The sequence below is a fragment of the Tachypleus tridentatus genome, chromosome 9 (genome assembly GCF_004210375.1).
Source record: "Tachypleus tridentatus isolate NWPU-2018 chromosome 9, ASM421037v1, whole genome shotgun sequence".
Taxonomy (NCBI): Eukaryota; Metazoa; Arthropoda; class Merostomata; order Xiphosura; family Limulidae; genus Tachypleus; species Tachypleus tridentatus.
This window is the reverse complement of record NC_134833.1, coordinates 160689588-160709484: the sequence shown is the minus strand read 5'-3', so window position 1 is coordinate 160709484 and position 19897 is coordinate 160689588. Positions and strand designations below refer to the sequence as shown.

Here is a 19897-nt window from a genome sequence, read left to right as displayed (position 1 = left end):
AGCTTGTCTGGAGAAACTTTCCCATCTCCTTATTCTCCTGATCTTGCTCCTTCAAATTACCATACTTTCTGAAGCTTGAAACATCATCTGATTCAAAAACAGTTTACTTCTATGGACAAGTTAAAAAAATGCCTTTGTACCTTTTTTGTCTCAAGATCATCTGATTTTTATAAGTGTGGTATTGAAAATGTTTTTAGATGTTGACAGACTGTTATTTAAAGTAATGGAAAATACATAATTGATTCAAGTTATTTTAGTTCTTTTTTCAAGTCTTTGTTACGAAAGACATCACTTAGAGGATGACCTGATATACATCAGAATAGACCATTAGCCAAGATCTACGAAGACTTAAAATTAACAAACCTTTTCTAACAGCGATAGTTCAACAGACTTTAGAAATATCTGTTTTGATGCTTAGAAAACGTTACATCTAAGGTGTCATATCACTGAGACACGCATGAATGTGCACTCTATTGGTTCCGGCAACCATGTATCTAATTTCCATTTATTAATATGTGTTTTACCTAAAGCTTGTAGTGGTTTAATGTCATATTAATTACTTACTATTTTCTGCAAGATTAACGTCAAGATATGTCATTTAAGGCATCGAAAGGAACGAATAAAATAAAGTTGTTTTCTTTCTTTCTTTCCCCTCTATAGGAAGATCAAAAGAACAGTTTGCACAAAGAGAAAAACAAACTCCGCTCTAGTTCGGGTATTAACAAAACCTTTGTAAATATCAAGGAACTTAAAAGTAATAAAAAATGAAATGTCAAATATAACTTAAGCTACAAGAACAGACTGCAGCACTTCTGTAAATATTGCACTGAATATCTGCTCCACACGACAGGCCATATGACACTTCAGAAAGTGTCCCTTATCACCTATTGCTGGGATTGTTTATTATCAATGTGTATCTTACTGGGATTGTTATCTTGCGTTTATCATTGTTACGTGATAGTGTAAAAAATACTGTAATAGACGTAAAACTTACGGTTTTTAATACCTTGTCAAAATCCAAAGCATAATTAAAATTAATGATTAGCATTGAATATCCTTTAATTACATAAAAATTATTTAAAGATCTGTAACGCTCGTGAGTTAAGACTACAAATCTAGTGTCGAAACTTTCGGAAATACAGATAAAAGGTCAGCGAACTTACAAGAATGGAGTTTTCCCAGATAGGAAGTGACGAAATTCATGTGCGGAAAGTTTTACAGTCTAGAAATTTCTAGATTTTTTATGATATATAGATGTCGCTAAAAGTGATGTAATGTTAGTACCTTCAGCAGACCTGACTGCCGAAAGTCAGAATCGAGTTTTTGATAAACTCGTATTTGTGCTAGATGGTTAAAAAACACGACAAAAAATAAGCTGGAATTATATCTGACGGTGAAAATTGACTTATAAAGGCATACTATATAAAGATTTGTTTTCTATTCTGATCAGACCAGTTTTTGTGTCAATATTGTATAAATATTGTCCTTACAAACTAATTCTCATGATTTAATATATTGTGAATAATTATTGCAAATTAGCTGATTTGTTTGTTGGTTTCACGATCGGTAATTATCTACGTGTATGTTACGGGAATTGTTGTCTTACGTTTGTCATTATCTACGTGTATGTTACGGGAATTGTTGTCTTACGTTTGTCATTATCTACGTGTATCTTATGGGAATTGTTGTCTTACGTTTGTCATTATCTACGTGTATCTTACGGGAATTGTCTTACGTTTGTCATTATCTACGTGTATCTTACGAGAATTGTTGTCTTACGTTTGTCATTATCTACGTGTATCTTACGGAAATTGTTGTCTTACGTTTGTCATTATCTACGTGTATCTTACGGGAATTGTTGTCTTACGTTTGTCATTATCTACGTGTATCTTACGGGAATTGTTGTCTTACGTTTGTCATTATCTACGTGTATCTTACGGGAATTGTTGTCTTACGTTTGTCATTATCTACGTGTTTCTTACTTGAATAACGTTTGTTATTATCTACGTGTATCTTACTGGGAATATAGTCTTGCGTCTGTTATTTCACTATTATTAAAAGTTTATCTATATATATATATATATATATCTAATGACGAGGAACCCACATGAATGAGTAATGAAGAAAACCTCATTTCTACAAAATGCTGTTTGGACAAGATGTTGTCATGAGAAAACCCTATTGAAACGTTGTACATTTATTACTATGTTAAAACTTGTAATAAAGTTTCCCACTTTACCCATTCGTCTTCAAAACGAGTTAAAATCAAATCATATTTAAACATGCCAACATATATTTAGACCAAGTTTTACAATGGTTCAACTTTCATAAATTCCAACTGAAGATAATCCAAACATTAGGTGAGCAATGCTATATTTTCACAGTTGTAACATTACTTCATTTCTGAAACACATGTACCAAGTAATCTTTTGTTAAACACCAATCTATTTGTGACAGAGCAGTGTTTCAAAACAATGCTAACCTAATTCTTCACCAAAAAAGAAACTTTGTAAAACAATGGCTGTACACGTTTTTTACTTCAACAGTTTAGGTCTAGTGACAAAGCAGGTCCTTACTTGGAACACACCTCTACTCATATCTTTCCAATTTTGTTTTTTCTCACATCATTGTATATAACATCTACCCACAAGAGAATGTCCTTGTATACCAAAGCATAAAGTCAGTTTAAACCATGCTTTATTTCCCACATGATCAACACTTTCTTATGAACCTATCTCAAGCAGTTCTATCACTTAGATAATGTTCAATAAATTATAACCTTCTTGGTTGTTTCCAGGACAACTAAGAAGTATTGTGCTTTCAAATTGATATGTCCCTATCATGAAGAACGTGCAGCAAGTACAAACTTTCCCCATACCCCATTCGGAATAATCTACCTGGGTCCCTGTGACATATCCATACAGATGAACAGCATAGCTTCACAAAGAAATCAATGGTTGAATGTTCATGATATAACATTATATTTAATAGATGTTTTCATCATACTACTACTAAAGTTGTTGAACGTGCATTCAAGTTTTGGTCACTTATATGTAACAAGAAAGATCAAATACACGCAAGTTTAACCTTTATATAGCCATAATTTTAAAGTAAAGATCTTGAAGCTAATTTAGCTGGTAAATTTTTACAGTAACTGTAAGCTTACGGTATTCCAAGGCATGACACTTGATTGAAGGAACTGAAGTTATTTGAAACAGCCACAACAAAGTTTAAAGTGGTCCAGTTTGAGCACAAAGGGTCTTTTTTGGACTTATAATTTTCTAAACCATTTAGTGTATTCAAATTTTAAAAACCTGTACTGTGAACAGCATATTAATATAATTGTACCAGTGATTGACTGTATTTTTCCCTCTTACATTATATACCATTTCCAGACTGCATCAAGCGTAAGTTTACATGGCAGATATAGAAACGTAAGAATATTTTGTTAATTTTAATCAGTTTTGCTATTATTTGAGGTGGGAATTATTGCACCTTCTTTGTGCATGAACCATCAGTGGATTCCAATGGGATCTTTAAACTATATTGACACTTTAATAATCATATAATGGACTACCTGAACCAAACCCACAAGTCATGGATTGAGAACAAGTGAACTAAGGTATTTATTTAGGATACTAAATAAATACAAGTACTTGTCTCTATTGTTTGAGGAAACCTATCCTGAGCAAGCCAGAGAACTTTTCTAGAGTACAATAAAAATTCACGAACACTAACGGAATATCTGCTCCACTAAATTGTTTTAACACAATAGGTAAAGCATGTATAACCCTAGCAAATACAAAGACATTTATAAACCAACGCTCCTCAAAGGCTGAATTTTTTATATACTTCTATTCAATCCACATGTTCTAGATTTATTTAAACAAAACCAAAACAGTATATGCATTGAAACAGTGTTTCCATGTCAATTCACTATATGTTCTATTTTCACCAAGACACAATCCCAAACGTGTATTCACTGGTCAACTTTAACGAGTAATGTCAACCATATCATAACTCTTTCCAAAAAAACCAAGCTCACATTTCTACTTCTGCTTTCGAAAACATCGAACACCTGTTCCAAATGTCTCTTCAACTTTAACATGCATGGGTTTAGGCTAACAATAGACCAAAAACATTCTGTCATTGTATCTTTCATATATGAACTGGAAATGGAAACTAACTTTCACCATTATAATGTTGTATTATTCACATATAAAGTGAAAATTAAAATTTACTTTTCTAAGCACAACTTTGTTGCACTCTTTCATCTTTCTTGGAGGTAAAAATTCACATTTTTGAAAACTATTTTTGCTTCTATAAAACCCATACATTTATCCCAAATCTAACACGTATCAAAACCAGCTTTAAGTTTGATAACTAAAGTAAACATCCAGTAACGAGCAAAAGGTTTGATAAAGTAAACACCTAGCAACAAACAATAAAACTTTGATAAACATCTAGTAATGAGCAAAAGGTTTGACAAAGTAAACACCCAGTAACAAACAATAAAAATTTGATAAACATCTAGTAATGAGCAAAAGGTTTGATAAAGTAAACACCTAGTAACAAACAATAGAACTTTCATAAACATCTAGTAATGAGCAAAAGGTTTGATAAAGTAAACACCTAGTAACAAACAATAGAACTTTCATAAACATCTAGTAATGAGCAAAAGGTTTGATAAAGTAAACACCTAGTAGCAAACAATAAAACTTCCATAAACATCTAGTAACGAGCAAAAGGTTTGATAAAGTAAACACCTAGTAGCAAACAATATAACTTTGATAAACATCTAGTAACGAGCAAAAGGTTTGATAAAGTAAACACCTAGTAACAAACAATAGAACTTTCATAAACATCTAGTAACGAGCAAAAGGTTTGATAAAGTAAACACCTAGTAACAAACAATAAAACTTTGATAAACATCTAGTAACGAGCAAAAGGTTTGATAAAGTAAACACCTAGTAACAAACAATAGAACTTTCATAAACATCTAGTAACGAGCAAAAGGTTTGATAAACACCTAGTAACAAACAATAGAACTTTCATAAACATCTAGTAACGAGCAAAAGGTTTGATAAACACCTAGTAACAAACAATAGAACTTTCATAAACATCTAGTAACGAGCAAAAGGTTTGATAAACACCTAGTAACAAACAATAGAACTTTCATAAACATCTAGTAACGAGCAAAAGGTTTGATAAACACCTAGTAACAAACAATAGAACTTTCATAAACATCTAGTAACGAGCAAAAGGTTTGATAAACACCTAGTAACAAACAATAGAACTTTCATAAACATCTAGTAACGAGCAAAAGGTTTGATAAACACCTAGTAACAAACAATAGAACTTTCATAAACATCTAGTAATGAGCAAAAGGTTTGATAAACACCTAGTAACAAAATTTTGATAAACAGTAACAAACAATAAAACTTTCATTAACTAAACACCTAGTCTCAAACAACATTTTGTTAAACATGCAATAACAAACAATAAAGCTTTAATAAGGTAAACACCTAGCAACAAACAATAAAGCTTTGATAAGGTAAACACTTAGTAACAAACAATAAAGCTTTGATAATGTAAACACCTAGTCTCAAACAAAATTTTGTTAAACACGCAGTAACAAACAATAAAGCTTTGATAATGTAAACACCTAGTCTCAAACAAAATTTTGTTAAACACGCAGTAACAAACAATAAAGCTTTGATAAGGTAAACACTTAGTAACAAACAATAAAGCTTTGATAATGTAAACACCTAGTCTCAAACAAAATTTTATTAAACACGCAGTAACAAACAATAAAGCTTTGATAAGGTAAACACCAAGTAACAAACAAAATTTTGATAAACATATAGTAAGAAACAATAAAACTTTAATAAACATCTTGTAATGAACAATAAAGGTTCGATTCTGAAGCTTCAGTCCACTTACACCTTGAATTATTGAAATTATTCACACCTACAGGGCTCTATTATTTAAATTATTCACACCTACTGGGCTTGATGATTTAAATTATTCACACCTACAGGGGTTGATGATTTAAATTATTCACACCTACAGGGCTTGATGATTTAAATTATTCACACCTACAGGGCTCTATTATTTAAATTATTCACACCTACAGGGCTCTATTATTTAAATTATTCACACCTACTGGGCTCTATTATTTAAATTATTCATACCTACTGGGCTCTATTATTTAAATTATTCATACCTACCAGGCTTGATTATTTAAATTATTCATACCTACCAGGCTTGATTATTTAAATTATTCATACCTACCAGGCTTGATTATTTAAAGAACATTTTATTTTCTACCATAGTGTTTTGATCAAAAAGCAACAAGTATCATATGACTTAAAAATCTTCACTTAGTAAATCTTCAAATTATGTATAAACGTGTTAAAAAACGTAATCACTTCCAAGACAGATGAAATTCAAGTATCATATTGATGTTTTATCAGTTATGAATACAAGTAGTGATTCTGTTTTACTCCTATACCAGAAGATTTAAAATGCACAGACTGTACACATACCACATGTAATAAGAAAATAAACTGGAAAAATCCACAAATAAGCACATTTACACAAGTTTCCCAAATTTGTTTTGTTATATACACAACTGTTCATTATTAAGAATTTTGTTATGAAATGTGCTCTGGTTATGGAGGAGAAATACCACTTAATGTTCATCAGAATTGTGATATACCAGGTACAGATAATAACATAGCACAGAGGGACCAGTTGCACTGATGACTTGATGTGTTCAACACAATTCATCAATATTAGCAGATCAAGTCACATCACACCAGCTGATAATTCTGAGCTTTAATGAAAGGATGTTGATAAAGATAACTTCACACGATACAGCATCATGAAAATAATAACTTAATCAATGGCTACAGATGCATCTCAATCCAAAATCCATTAGGGAATCAGACTGAGATGCAATCATTGGGCACCACCAATCATGATGGCACACAGATAAATCAGTACTTGTTTGACCTAGATTAACTTGCACAAAAATTCCCAACCATTACACACAAACAGAAACCAACAGGATCTTTCTCTAATTAAATCATATTTTGCTATGTATTTAAAAACACAATTTTGCATATATATTTCTCTACAAGTGGGTTTTCTCGACATCACTGATTACAATTTTGGTTTATTTTATGGAAGATTGTTAGTTCTAGAGTAAACAATAACATATTTATATTCACATAAAATGCTATATAACCAAGTAACTCACACACACACACGTGCATGTTGAAAATGTCATTTATCATAACCATATATTAAACTCCTAAATTATTCTACTTTTACGTATTACTCAAAAGGGGTTAACTTTATTAAACAGCCAACTTATTCTCAAACAGATCCCAATGGATTATAACTGGTAACATTTGTTTTGGGCTTGATGATGGCTTCAGAACAAACAGTGTTTTATCTTTCTTAAACCTAATTTTCATTGTCACTAAGAACATCTATTAAACCAAAAAATATGTTGTACTAAAATCAATCGATTTCACTTATTATTTTGATGAAATACTGAGAATGTGTAAATATATTAATTTTAATTTGTATATTTTAAAAAGATCACTAACTATATTCCAAAGCTCATTGTAATAAGGTCTAATACTTAGGAATATTTCCAAGGTAGACGTATTCACGACATTCTGAAAATTGTGGGTCCCAGAAGTCTTGATTATTGGGTTATAGGGCTTCTATTTAATTTTTATACAAAGTAAACGTGATACGTTATATTTTCTGTAGGTGTAACATGAATATGACATTTATGAATCTGTAACTGTTTATTCAAAAGAAATAGTTTGCAGAATGTTTTGTCACTTTCACTTCATACAAATATCATGAAGATTTTTAACAAAGCTTATCCTACAGGTATTAACATTTACTACACCAGCCCAAAAAGTAATTATTATTAAACTGTAGTCCTCCACCAACAGGAGGGTGACATATTTTCCACTCATGAGCATAAAGATTGAACAAACCACTATTATCGATAAGGCAAGAGAAATACCACAGAAGTGGGAGGTTACACAGAGGGATGAGTGTTTATCTGAAGTACATTTTCAGGTAAAGGGAATGTTAACTTAAACATATACTTACATCTCTGCACAAAGAGCTAGAATCCCACATTGATAACATGGTGCATATAAAGATGATCCCTTTTCTGAAATCAATGCCAGAAAGGCACACCTATAATATGTGTCACCCAAGTCCACTCTGTGGGATTCTGTATCCTTCTCAGTCAGAAAATACTCTTCACTCAATAAAGGTGAGAGAGCAAAAGATATTGTCAAAAGAACCTCCATCCAGGTGGCCTAACCACTAAGAATGACTTGGTTCATAGTGTATTAGGGTGGCCTGTGCTACACTTATAGGAAGCATCTCGGCCTTACTTCCCATTTAAGTGTAGCTATTCAGCCTCATAAAACCATAATTTACAGTGACCCATTGATGAACTCTCCATATCAACATCTCTTGTTGACTGGCACTGCAGAAGCAAGGGTTTACCTGTGACTTCACACAAACTGGGAAATACTGGAGAGATGCTCAAATGAAACAAGAATTATTCCATTTGCATAAGGTCCCACACTGACAGATTGTGAAATGGGTCACCTTGAATCAAGACAAGTGCTAACCAGGTGCAAAGGCAAGATTACACCTGATGTGATTCACTTTTTTTTTTCCCTGAAGTACAATCTGGAAGGTAAAAATGAATATATACTGCCATAAATGTTTTGAGGGAAACCATAACTAAGCAACATACCTCTAGCAGGGCAGAAGAATCTAACACTGTATTATCTCACACTCAGAGCAGATTTTGTGAGACAAGTATTCCCAATGAAGCAGCATCAATCATCTGATGGAATCCATGATAAGATGATTGATATATATATTAAATATGGTGGTTGTGATACCTGTAAAAAAAAAAAAAAAAAGGCAATTACCTTCATAGAGCCCATCTATGTGAAGAATAGACAGCATCAAATAAAGGGAGATGAAACCATAGTGGTTTAAGTAATGGGACATTAACGTATTGTAACTGTCCACATCACATTCAGTCCCTCAAAATTTCATACAGGGGACTTCAAAAGCAATTGGCAAGAAAAACTAAGAGATGACAAATGTGATGGAAGTAAACATGAAAAAGAAAGTATCATCATTCAGAGAAGAACAAACTGACCACACATATAATTCAACTGGTCAAAGTTTAAAGGAATCCAATGGCAAGAAGATAAATTGTCAGTTACCCTCTAAAGATGCAATGAATTAGATATTTAACAGCCCCTACATGACAAAAAAGATTTGCTGGTTCCAAATAATTATACAGGGAAGAAAAGGAAGGGAGATGGACTAGAGAAAACTTCTAAACACTTTTCTCACCATCCCAAGTTTTGAAAAGAAAGGAACGGTCAGGGAAGATGACTAGTGAGTCCTTGTAATAAACAGTGCTAGAGGCACCAAAGCCAAAAAATTGCAACAGACATGATTTCTGCAAAAGGGAAGATAACGCACTTCAAGCACATGAAGAGACTGAACCACTTCTGGACACAGTTCCTTCTACCAGAACTGTAGAGTTTGGAATTAGAGAACAAGTTAACACTAGATGCTAAATAAAGTTGTAAAGGTAGCAATAAGGGGACTTCCATATTAAAAGCAAATCCACTGAAAACACCAGAACACTGAGAGACCAATAACTGGAAAAGATTGTCTAAATGAAACATGATTCACCACCAAGGTTTAATCTTCTGAGACATGATAATTCAACAACTAAATGTGGTATTCATGGGCCCAAAAGAGAAAGCCTAGAGCAAGGAAAACAGAGGCCCAGAAAGCAAGTGTCTCCCTGTTGGCAACTATAAAATATAGAAGATATTTGAATGAATCATGCCTATAAAACCAGACAGAAAATGACCACAACAACGAAAACTAGCTAACATTATGAGGGCAGATATAGAAAAATTATTCTATGGTCTCCAGAACTGCAACCCACCTGAACAGAGACAATATTTAACAGGTTTTGGTTTTGCTTGTAGGTTTCACTGCCATCAAGTACAAAGTTACACAATGTGCTACCTGTGCTCCACTTACAATGGATATGAAAACCCATGCATGCAAGTGTTAAAAACCCTCAGAATTATCTGAGTCTTTGAAACTCAGAATGAGCACAAATTTGGGTGAGATGGATAAGAAAGATGTGGAAGATCATGCAAGATCAAGTGAGCCATTCCAACAGTAAAATGTGAAAAAATGACAGTGGATTTCTGGATACACTTACACTAGTTTGCCATAATCCTCTAAAGGTGATTCGTATGAACACATCCAAAAGAAAGGGCATAAAAGAGGCAACTCCTCTCGTGCAGAAAATGAAGAATACATGAAAGTCCCAATATCAAAAGTTCTATGACTCAAAGAAAAAAAAAAACAAAGATTGAGTCTACACTACATACACACAGAAGAAAAAACACCATGAATGAATGATATATAGTGTGTGGTTGAAGACTGAATTAAAAATAGGAGACTGCAACAGTGAAAGTCACAATAGATGGAGCAAGTAGGAACAGTATGCCTCGGAAATGTTACCTCGGAGGCAAATGCCCACCGGACTCAGTGGAATATATACAAAGCCACTGTCAACTATAAAAGGAAGGGCTGTGAATCAACTGGTTACCCACTATGCAAAAACCACTGGAAACATAAACCAACAAATATGAATGTGGATAAAACACATCTAAGACCTCAATCACACTTACCCACATTTCAGAATAGTATGCACCAAAGTAAGAAAACTGTTCATCTTCAACCAAAAATAGATCAAAGTTGATTCAAATGGAACAGGCCTATGACAGGATGCTAACCTCCCATCTTCATACACTCAAATTATTTTAGCTTTTAAAACTAACAACTGAGCAGTATATCAATAGTTCAAGAACCTTATCCACTACAAATACTTTTCTTGGTCATGCTATTAAGTTGGTTTCCATCTATTGCATGTGGTGTCCAGATTTTGATATAAACAAAGAGCACGTTCAAGGAATTGTTGTGATCAGGCAAGATGGAGAGGGAAAATACATAAAATTAAGAAATAACCCAATAGCCCAAAAGTCTGTAGCAAAAGGAGTTCACAGATGTAGATGGAAGAGTTATAGTTCCAGAATCTTATCACTTCCAAGATTTAAGACAACCAACATTCTGAGATGGAATGTTATATAATAATATGAGGATGTGACCCAAAAAGATTGTGAAAGGTGAAAAACCTGAAGGAACCCCCTGGTCCAAGGAACAAAAGTGCATAGAGATAATTGTTAATGAGCTGCATCAGCTCAAGAGTTCAAAGTACAAGAAAGATGAAAAAAATCTCATCAGTCATCACAGAGACAACTAAGAGAAGAGTTAGAGACAAATACAAGGACATAAAGCAGTGGTTTGTTTCGAAACTGTGTCACAGTAAGTTGCTAGGAATGTCACAATAGATTAATTAAGAACTTAAAAAAATTCTACAAAAGATATTGCATGTGACAGTGGAATTGTTACACAAATCATGGCAAGTGGTTTAGAATCTTTTGAATAAAAAAATTTTCGAAACCATTAATGTAAGGTAACCTGACAAGTCACCAAAAAAACAAACCAACTAGAACACTATGGAAAAAGAAAATCAAATGCATGGTAGAAAGAAGGTATGTGCAACTTTCTCAGAAAAGCTTACAGGTAAAGTATGGCCAGACAGATAGCAAAAATGTGTGCAAGAGACAAAGACGAGTAGATGGAAACTGACAGAAAAAAAACAAAATAAGGAGGTAACCAAGGTAACAGAGATTCATGCACAAAGGTAGCCTGAAATTCAGAAGAAAAACAACTTGAGTAACAAAGCAAGACATACATTTGGTAATTCAAACAGTTAAGAATAAAGTTGGAATGGAATGATCCTTGTTGGAAAGAGAGAACCACAAGCAAGGAAAGGACATTTGGTGAAATCTGTTGAAAGATGGAGCAGACTCAGCTGAAGTAATAGAAATAGCTTGCCACAATCCAAATCCAAGATCAAAACAGAACTAGCCACTCAGTGCATAATGGGAGTAACATTAATTATCAGTGTTTCCAGTTACTGCTACAGTATTTGGTGACTCCTATTGAGGAGTGCCACAACTATACGATATGGAAATGTGAATTTATAATCCAGGGTATCCATGAAACCTTTTTTTCTGAAACAAAAATTGACCTGGTATGTCAGTTGTGCACAGGTATAAATATTGGAGTGAAGACAATACTGACTTGTTCCTAAAAAAACTTGTACACCATGTTAAAGCAATGAAAAATTCCAGTATCAAAGAAACCTTATTACATAATGTGTCCATAAATTACAAACTGGATTAAAATTTAAAAAATCAAAGATGATTTAGATAAATGTTCTTACTGAAGTATTTAAAATCAAGGAAATTAACAAAACAAAGATTACACCATGACAGTTTAAAATAATAACCTCAAAAACAACATTAATTCCTAAGAAAAAAGATATCTGTGCAAAACTGTGCCAAGGAAAATACAAGCCTTTGTTCCAATGCTCATGGGGACTCCTGCACACAAAATACAAGCCTTTGTTCCAATGCTCATGGGGACTCCTGCACACAAAGAACATTTCATCCTCATACTGATGAAATGCTAGAGACTAATGAATTAATTATAGGTTGGTGCAACACCGATTAATAAATACAGAGGTAAGAGCTTTTATCAAGGCTTTCAGTCTGCACACAAATTTTCACAACAAAGGTGGGATAAAACTATTGTGAAGAGGTTAGTGTACGTTTCTAAAACTATTAAACTACTTTTTCAATGTATAACCTACTCAGTAAAACCAGATCTTTTAGATAAAAAGCATTTTCAACAGAATCAGGTCTTCACAATATTCTAGTATGCTTAACAAATTTAGAAACATTACTGTCCAGAAAGAAAAAAAAAATCTAACTTTTAGCTTTTTTTTTTCTCAAGAGAAAATAAGATCTCAGCCTATTCACATCAGATAGCTTTTCCATAAAACAACCATCCCATTAGCTCTCCTCTTAATAAATCAACCATCCCAGTAGCTCTCCTCTTAATAAAACAACCATCCCAGTAGCTCTCCTCTTAATAAAACAACCATCCCAGTAGCTCTCCTCTTAATAAAACAACCATCCCAGTAGCTCTCCCCTTAATAAAACAACCATCCCAGTAGCTCTCCTCTTAATAAAACAACCATCCCAGTAGCTCTCCCTTTAATAAAACAACCATCCCAGTAGCTCTCCTCTTAATAAATCAACCATCCCAGTAGCTCTCCTCTTAATAAAACAACCATCCCAGTAGCTCTCCTCTTAATAAAACAACCATCCCAGTAGCTCTCCTCTTAATAAATCAACCATCCCAGTAGCTCTCCTCTTAATAAATCAACCATCCCAGTAGCTCTCCTCTTAATAAATCAACCATCCCAGTAGCTCTCCTCTTAATAAATCAACCATCCCAGTAGCTCTCCTCTTAATAAAACAACCATCCCAGTAGCTCTCCTCTTAATAAAACAACCATCCCAGTAGCTCTCCTCTTAATAAAACAACCATCCCAGTAGCTCTCCTCTTAATAAAACAACCATCCCAGTAGCTCTCCTCTTAATAAAACAACCATCCCAGTAGCTCTCCTCTTAATAAAACAACCATCCCAGTAGCTCTCCTCTTAATAAAACAACCATCCCAGTAGCTCTCCTCTTAATAAAACAACCATCCCAGTAGCTCTCCTCTTAATAAATCAACCATCCCAGTAGCTCTCCTCTTAATAAATCAACCATCCCAGTAGCTCTCCTCTTAATAAAACAACCATCCCAGTAGCTCTCCTCTTAATAAAACAACCATCCCAGTAGCTCTCCTCTTAATAAAACAACCATCCCAGTAGCTCTCCTCTTAATAAAACAACCATCCCAGTAGCTCTCCTCTTAATAAAACAACCATCCCAGTAGCTCTCCTCTTAATAAAACAACCATCCCAGTAGCTCTCCTCTTAATAAAACAACCATCCCAGTAGCTCTCCTCTTAATAAATCAATATCCATTCTTAGACAGGATGTCAAAACTACGTAGAGTATTGAAAATTCAGCTCTAGTGAGTTATAAAGAGATAGCTACCTGTTACAATCAACACGTCTATACTTATTGTCATATTCTTCTAGCTTTTAAAAATAACATCAAAGTACTGTCTCAATAATTTAACTTATCCACTGCAAATCCTTTTTTCTTGGTCATGCTATTAAGTTGGTTTCCATCTGTGTTAGATATGTGATCCAAATTTTTATATAAACCTTACATTTATTTTAATTAAAAGTTATTTTCCAACTTACCACTTGGTCCAAGTCATTCTTTACTACCTCAATATTTCAAATACAACTAAAAATATGTAAAAAGTAAAAAGCAACCTCCAAATAAGTCAACCAATGACATGGATCCAATTTAACTTGATTCTATTAATAACAACCTTTGCTTTCTCTTGTCCAACCAACTTAAGTTCTAAATAGTTACCAGTGTGCTTTTCTTAGCTACTTATTTCTGTATTACCATAACAAAATAAAGATTTATCTTTAGTGAATACATGTTTGCTTTCTTTTGTCACATATCATTCTCTTCTTTCAAACTAGACTTTTACCATAATAAAAATAAAATGCCTATTTTTAACAGGAGATATTATTAACTATCCAATTCTCAGGAACCTATCCATTAACTAATGACCTATCAAAAATGACAAAGTTTAAATATCTGAGCTGTTACATCTCTTTTAAGCCCTGAAGATACCTAATCTTGTAATTATGCTTTATCTGTGTTTGTCATTTTTCCTATTTACCATTAAGAAATTAATATATATATATACAGGTCAATTACGAGATAATATATACATACACACACACACACACACACAGGTCAATTAGGAGAGATTAACACATATATATATACAAGTTAATTACAAGAGATTAATATATACAAGTCAATTCCAATATTGCTCATAGAATGCTTAGTATCAGGAACATTACTAATACATTTTCTTGTAAAAATTAAAGACAAAACAAAAAACTTTAGATCAGTCATCTCAGTCTTAAGACAAAATAATAAAACTTTGCTATCAGCATGATTTTAGACTAATCTCCATCTCAACATTTAGTATTCCTTTAACATGATTTAACATGTGTTAGTTCTAACATTATCATCCAGCTATTTCTCATCTTTTGATTCATAATTTATAAATAAAATTCCTAGCTTCTTTATAGTTATGTAAACGTCCATGACATTTGTAGACTTCAATTTTTTTTAAACTTCACATTCAATTTTTATTTTCTCTCTCATTGTTTTAGCAAGATGAATAAGTTCAGTCTTTCCTGATGGCAGAATTTAATACGCCCATTTTGAGTTAAGAGCAACTTGTCTTTAAACTTTTTCCATAACTGTCCTTCACCAATTCAGTAATAATAATAAATCTGGTCTTACAACCTTAAAGTTGGCTTCATTTCAAATTAGGAACTAAAATTTCACATAATACTGTAAATATTTCATCCTATCTCCCAGTTGAAACTTACTATATTTATCCCTAATTTTCTCGTTTATCTCTGAAGTAAACCTCTGTTATTCCTTGTTATTCATTCACTACTTTCAGGAACATTCCTATGTTGAACTAAAAGTAATTTATTTTAAAAGTTTCCCAACCCAAATCTGTCTTGCATTACATTTTTAACTCAGTATTCCAATTCATTACCAATAAATCTTTTTAAAGGGCTCAGAATTGGCTTTTAGAAAATTAGGAAGTTAACATTTTCTTACATCTTAAATGTATTTCCAACAACACTCACCAGTCTTTTATCCTCCACTTACTTGTGCTTAATGATATCCATCTCACTATCCACCTATGTCATTGCACCCTCTATCCTGGTAGTGCATATTAAATTCTATTATTTTTTTTTAGATTGACCAAATCCAAGTTTCTAACACCATCTTTAAGTAGGGAGGAAATAGTAGAAGAGTATAAGATGAGGTTAGTGTTATTGAATGTACACTTTCAACTAAGGTGAATGTTACCTTTTGAAACACAACTCCTCCCATAATCTAAGGTAATGATAAGGTCTAGAGGCTAGTGAGGGCACTATTCATACATTGATCACTGGCATGCCAAAAGAAGATTAGCACCCTAGTGGGAGAATTGCACTACACCCAAAACAGGCATGCTCTTCACCCAGAACCTAATTAATGCACTTGGGGTGGAATTTGACATGATCCAAGCTGCAACAAAATAGCTTAAGTTTCACCACTCAGAGTTGAAATTATAGGGCCATGGTACCTAAATCCAGCAATGATTGGTTGGGCATTTGGACCACAATATACACACACACACACACACACACACACACATACTTGTGAGTTAATCCCAACCCACAGCTACAGACAGAGTTGTGTGTTTCGAGTCACCACAATCACAAGTACATAAACAACACCAAAGTGGAAAAACCTTATCAACATGAAGAGGGATGAAGATTAACATACCAACCTCAGAATGATGAGACTGTGTATACCATACACAACCTGTGGAAAGAGAACTTATCTGGTCTGGAATTATGAACATTCATCCTCACTCCCAAACCAAATGGACAAACCTTCCACTTGCACCCAAAATTATGGGGAGGACACATTCCATAACTGTGCTCAACCAATGATCCCAGATGGGAGCACTCTGTATTCAGAATTACAATGAGACAATGGACAGTCTTCTATGAACAATGTACTGAACCAATGTTAATCAAAAAGAAGGACCATACCCAACCTAACACGATAGCCTATCATCAAATCAGGATCAGTGCTACAAGTAGACTCCTGTGTAAGCTGATGCATCTCCTACTAACATCTAGGAAAGAAACATCCAGGGTCTCAAGTAGAAGGACCACTACTTCACCCTCTTCTCCAAGAGTGGAGAAAACTCATTTGATTCACCCAACAAACCTATTACAAAACCACCTCAGGTCAAGCCAGCCTACCTGTTTTAACTATTAGATTCTATGAACTTGTTCATATAGCCTAAACAAGCACTTCGTAATGAGACATCTCTATTTCTGTTCTCTAAACTTCTGAAAAATTGGTACTTAACTTTATAACTATACAATATCCTTGTAAACCTAACATTTTTATTTTTACCTTTGATCAAAGTAACTTTACCCTCACTTTATTAATTTACAGTTTTATATAGAAAAACAGCTACTTAACATTCCAGTGTCCACAACAAAATTTTACATATTTAAAATAAAAAAGAATACTTGACCATAACATAACAACAGAAGATTTGATGAAAACAGACTCACCTGTTCAAAGGGGTAAGATTTTTTTTTAATATAGCTATAGATACAACAGTCACTATATCTAAGAATGACAAACAAACATACCCATCACTAAATCACAAAAAAACTCCTGCCAGTTCTAAGCCATATTTCTCTCTCCCACATAAAACTACCTGCTTCAAAGTGATTATCTGTTCTAACATTACATCATCACTAGAAATAAAAGATGTGAAATCATCTTGGCCAGCAAGAAATGTTTACCACGTGTATAACAAAGGACAATAATTTTAGAATGTGAAAAGTTCATAAAGACTTTACTAGAATTTGGATCGTGCAATATCTTACTAAATTACCTGAGATAAATTCTGACTCACTTGTAATGTTTGACTCATTCTAGTACAAGCTTGCCAAGCACCAGTTATTCTGAATAACAAAAGTGTTACTTTAAATAAAATAATAATATAAATATATAGAGATAATAATAATGACTAGAGGTCAAAAACAAAATAATAAATGATACAGTTATTAATACTTATTTTAAAAATCTGACTTGTAAGTTACTTTAAAAAAAACAAACAAACTTACAATGATTAAAATTCAACTACCTAATCTAGTTAGAGCAGAGCAATGTTCAGGAAATATCATGATGATTTAAAAAGGTGCCTGTATGTGGCCAATACAGTGTACGACTGGCACATTGTAACTATCCTTTGGTTGCACCCATAGCATCTGAGAATATGTGTAGTTTAAACTTAAACAAAGCAGTTTTATACAGAACAGTGAACCACTACAGAATACATACAGATTTTACGAAAATGATATTTGCTCGTCGAGAAAGTGGCCAAATTTTTAGGAACTTAATAGAATTGTATTGTGCCAATCCATAAATGTGCTTCTAATATTAAACTTTTGTCACTGTTTACATGATTATGGTTAATAGGAAACACATAAAAAATTTGTATTAATATACAATAATTTGTTAAGTCACCTAACGAGCATGTGCAAGTTTTTTTTTTATATAAAATAGGTATTCCCATCAAGGGCTAATACCATTTCACTAAAACTAGACAGAATACAGGTAATTTTAAAATACAGCTATCATAAAATATACATTTATATTAGGTATAAGTCTAAAGACTTAACATCTCAAGTTCTAATAGCTACCTGGTTCTCATAACAGGGAGCTCAAACATAACAGTGACCTTGCTATCAAGAATAATATAATTTAAACAAGTTATAGGCTTGTTTCTTTCTGATATTAGTTCCCTCCTTCCAATATTTAAAATTCTGAGTACGATATTGTTTTTTTCTAAGTCTCTTTCTTGTACAACTGTTAGCATTATTGATGTACAATCTAAAAAGCTACAACACAATTTCGTAATTTTCCTTGTACATGACCCTAGGCAAGTATTACGTTATTGCACTGTATATACATTCAAAAAAAATTGTACTGTGACAAAACATATTACGTTTGTGTAGCTTTTTGTTCAATCACTGTTTATTTCATGGCAGATGAAACATGACTGATAAACACGACGCTTTCGCTCATAACAACTCAAGGTCTGAAAATACATAGGTTTAATTCAAGCAAGGCAGTTTTCTAAAGAACTGTGAAATACAATTACTACTGATTTTATCTAGCTTCTATGAAAATGATATTTGCATAATTAAATGACTCAGGAAATCCTTCTTAACGCATGAAAAAAATACGTACCCTTTAGTTAAAAAGTTAACTTAATGAAAATGCACTTTTCAAACCTATCAAGTCTTAAAGTTTTCATTTTTAAGATTACTTAAATGGATAGTAAAATACTCACAACATTTCCAAGGAATTGGTGCATCAAAATAGCTTGTCACTATCATATCATCGGAAGGAAAGCTCACTCGCTGTTCTTTGCCTGTTTTCCCACGTTTGAGTCTACTGTTACTGTGACTATGAGCAACTTTAGTAACTTCGGTCGGCGTAGATGGTGCCGAAGCTGCTTTCTCATATACCGGAACGTTACTGATATTGATTTCCATGATGGCCAAATTTATTAGAAACAAAAGTATTATTTTGTTCCCAGTACTTACTTATTAAATGAAATACAATGTCATAAAAAAGCCAGGATCAATTCGTCCACATTTAACATTACAACCTTTCCCTCCTAACATAACTTCATAACTAAACATTCTACCAAACATTGCGTTAGCGAACTGAAGGTTCATTAGTTTGTCGTTAGAGGGCCCGTTTATACATAAACAAAGCATTTGTAACGTTACATAATATTAAAAATGCATTGATAAATCTATCAAAATTTAACATAAATATACAGTTTATAAAATGTACAATAATATGTGTATAATTAATAATGATTTCAAAATTAAAATTGTTTTTTACAGACTCTGATTTTTAAAAGTGCCTGTGTACTGATATGACAAAAAGGAGTAAAATATTATTTGTAAAAATCCATTTTAACAATGAACAGTCGCGTTTTCCATTTCAATAGTCTTTAAGAGTTGTGTATATGTATCGTTACAATTAAATTAAGAAGCGAT

The 19897-nt window shown here is 33.0% G+C and overlaps 1 protein-coding gene across 1 annotated transcript in view; it reads right to left on the bottom strand.

Annotated features, from left to right (window-relative positions):
- Positions 1–19565, bottom strand: part of LOC143226822 (uncharacterized) — a 78382-nt gene extending 58817 nt beyond the window's left edge. The window contains exon 1 of the mRNA XM_076458265.1: positions 19177–19565. Coding sequence (XP_076314380.1) covers positions 19177–19381 — 205 coding nt within the window. The 5' untranslated portion in view covers positions 19382–19565. The remainder of the gene's footprint in view (positions 1–19176) is intronic.
- Between the last annotated feature and the right edge of the window lie 332 nt (positions 19566–19897).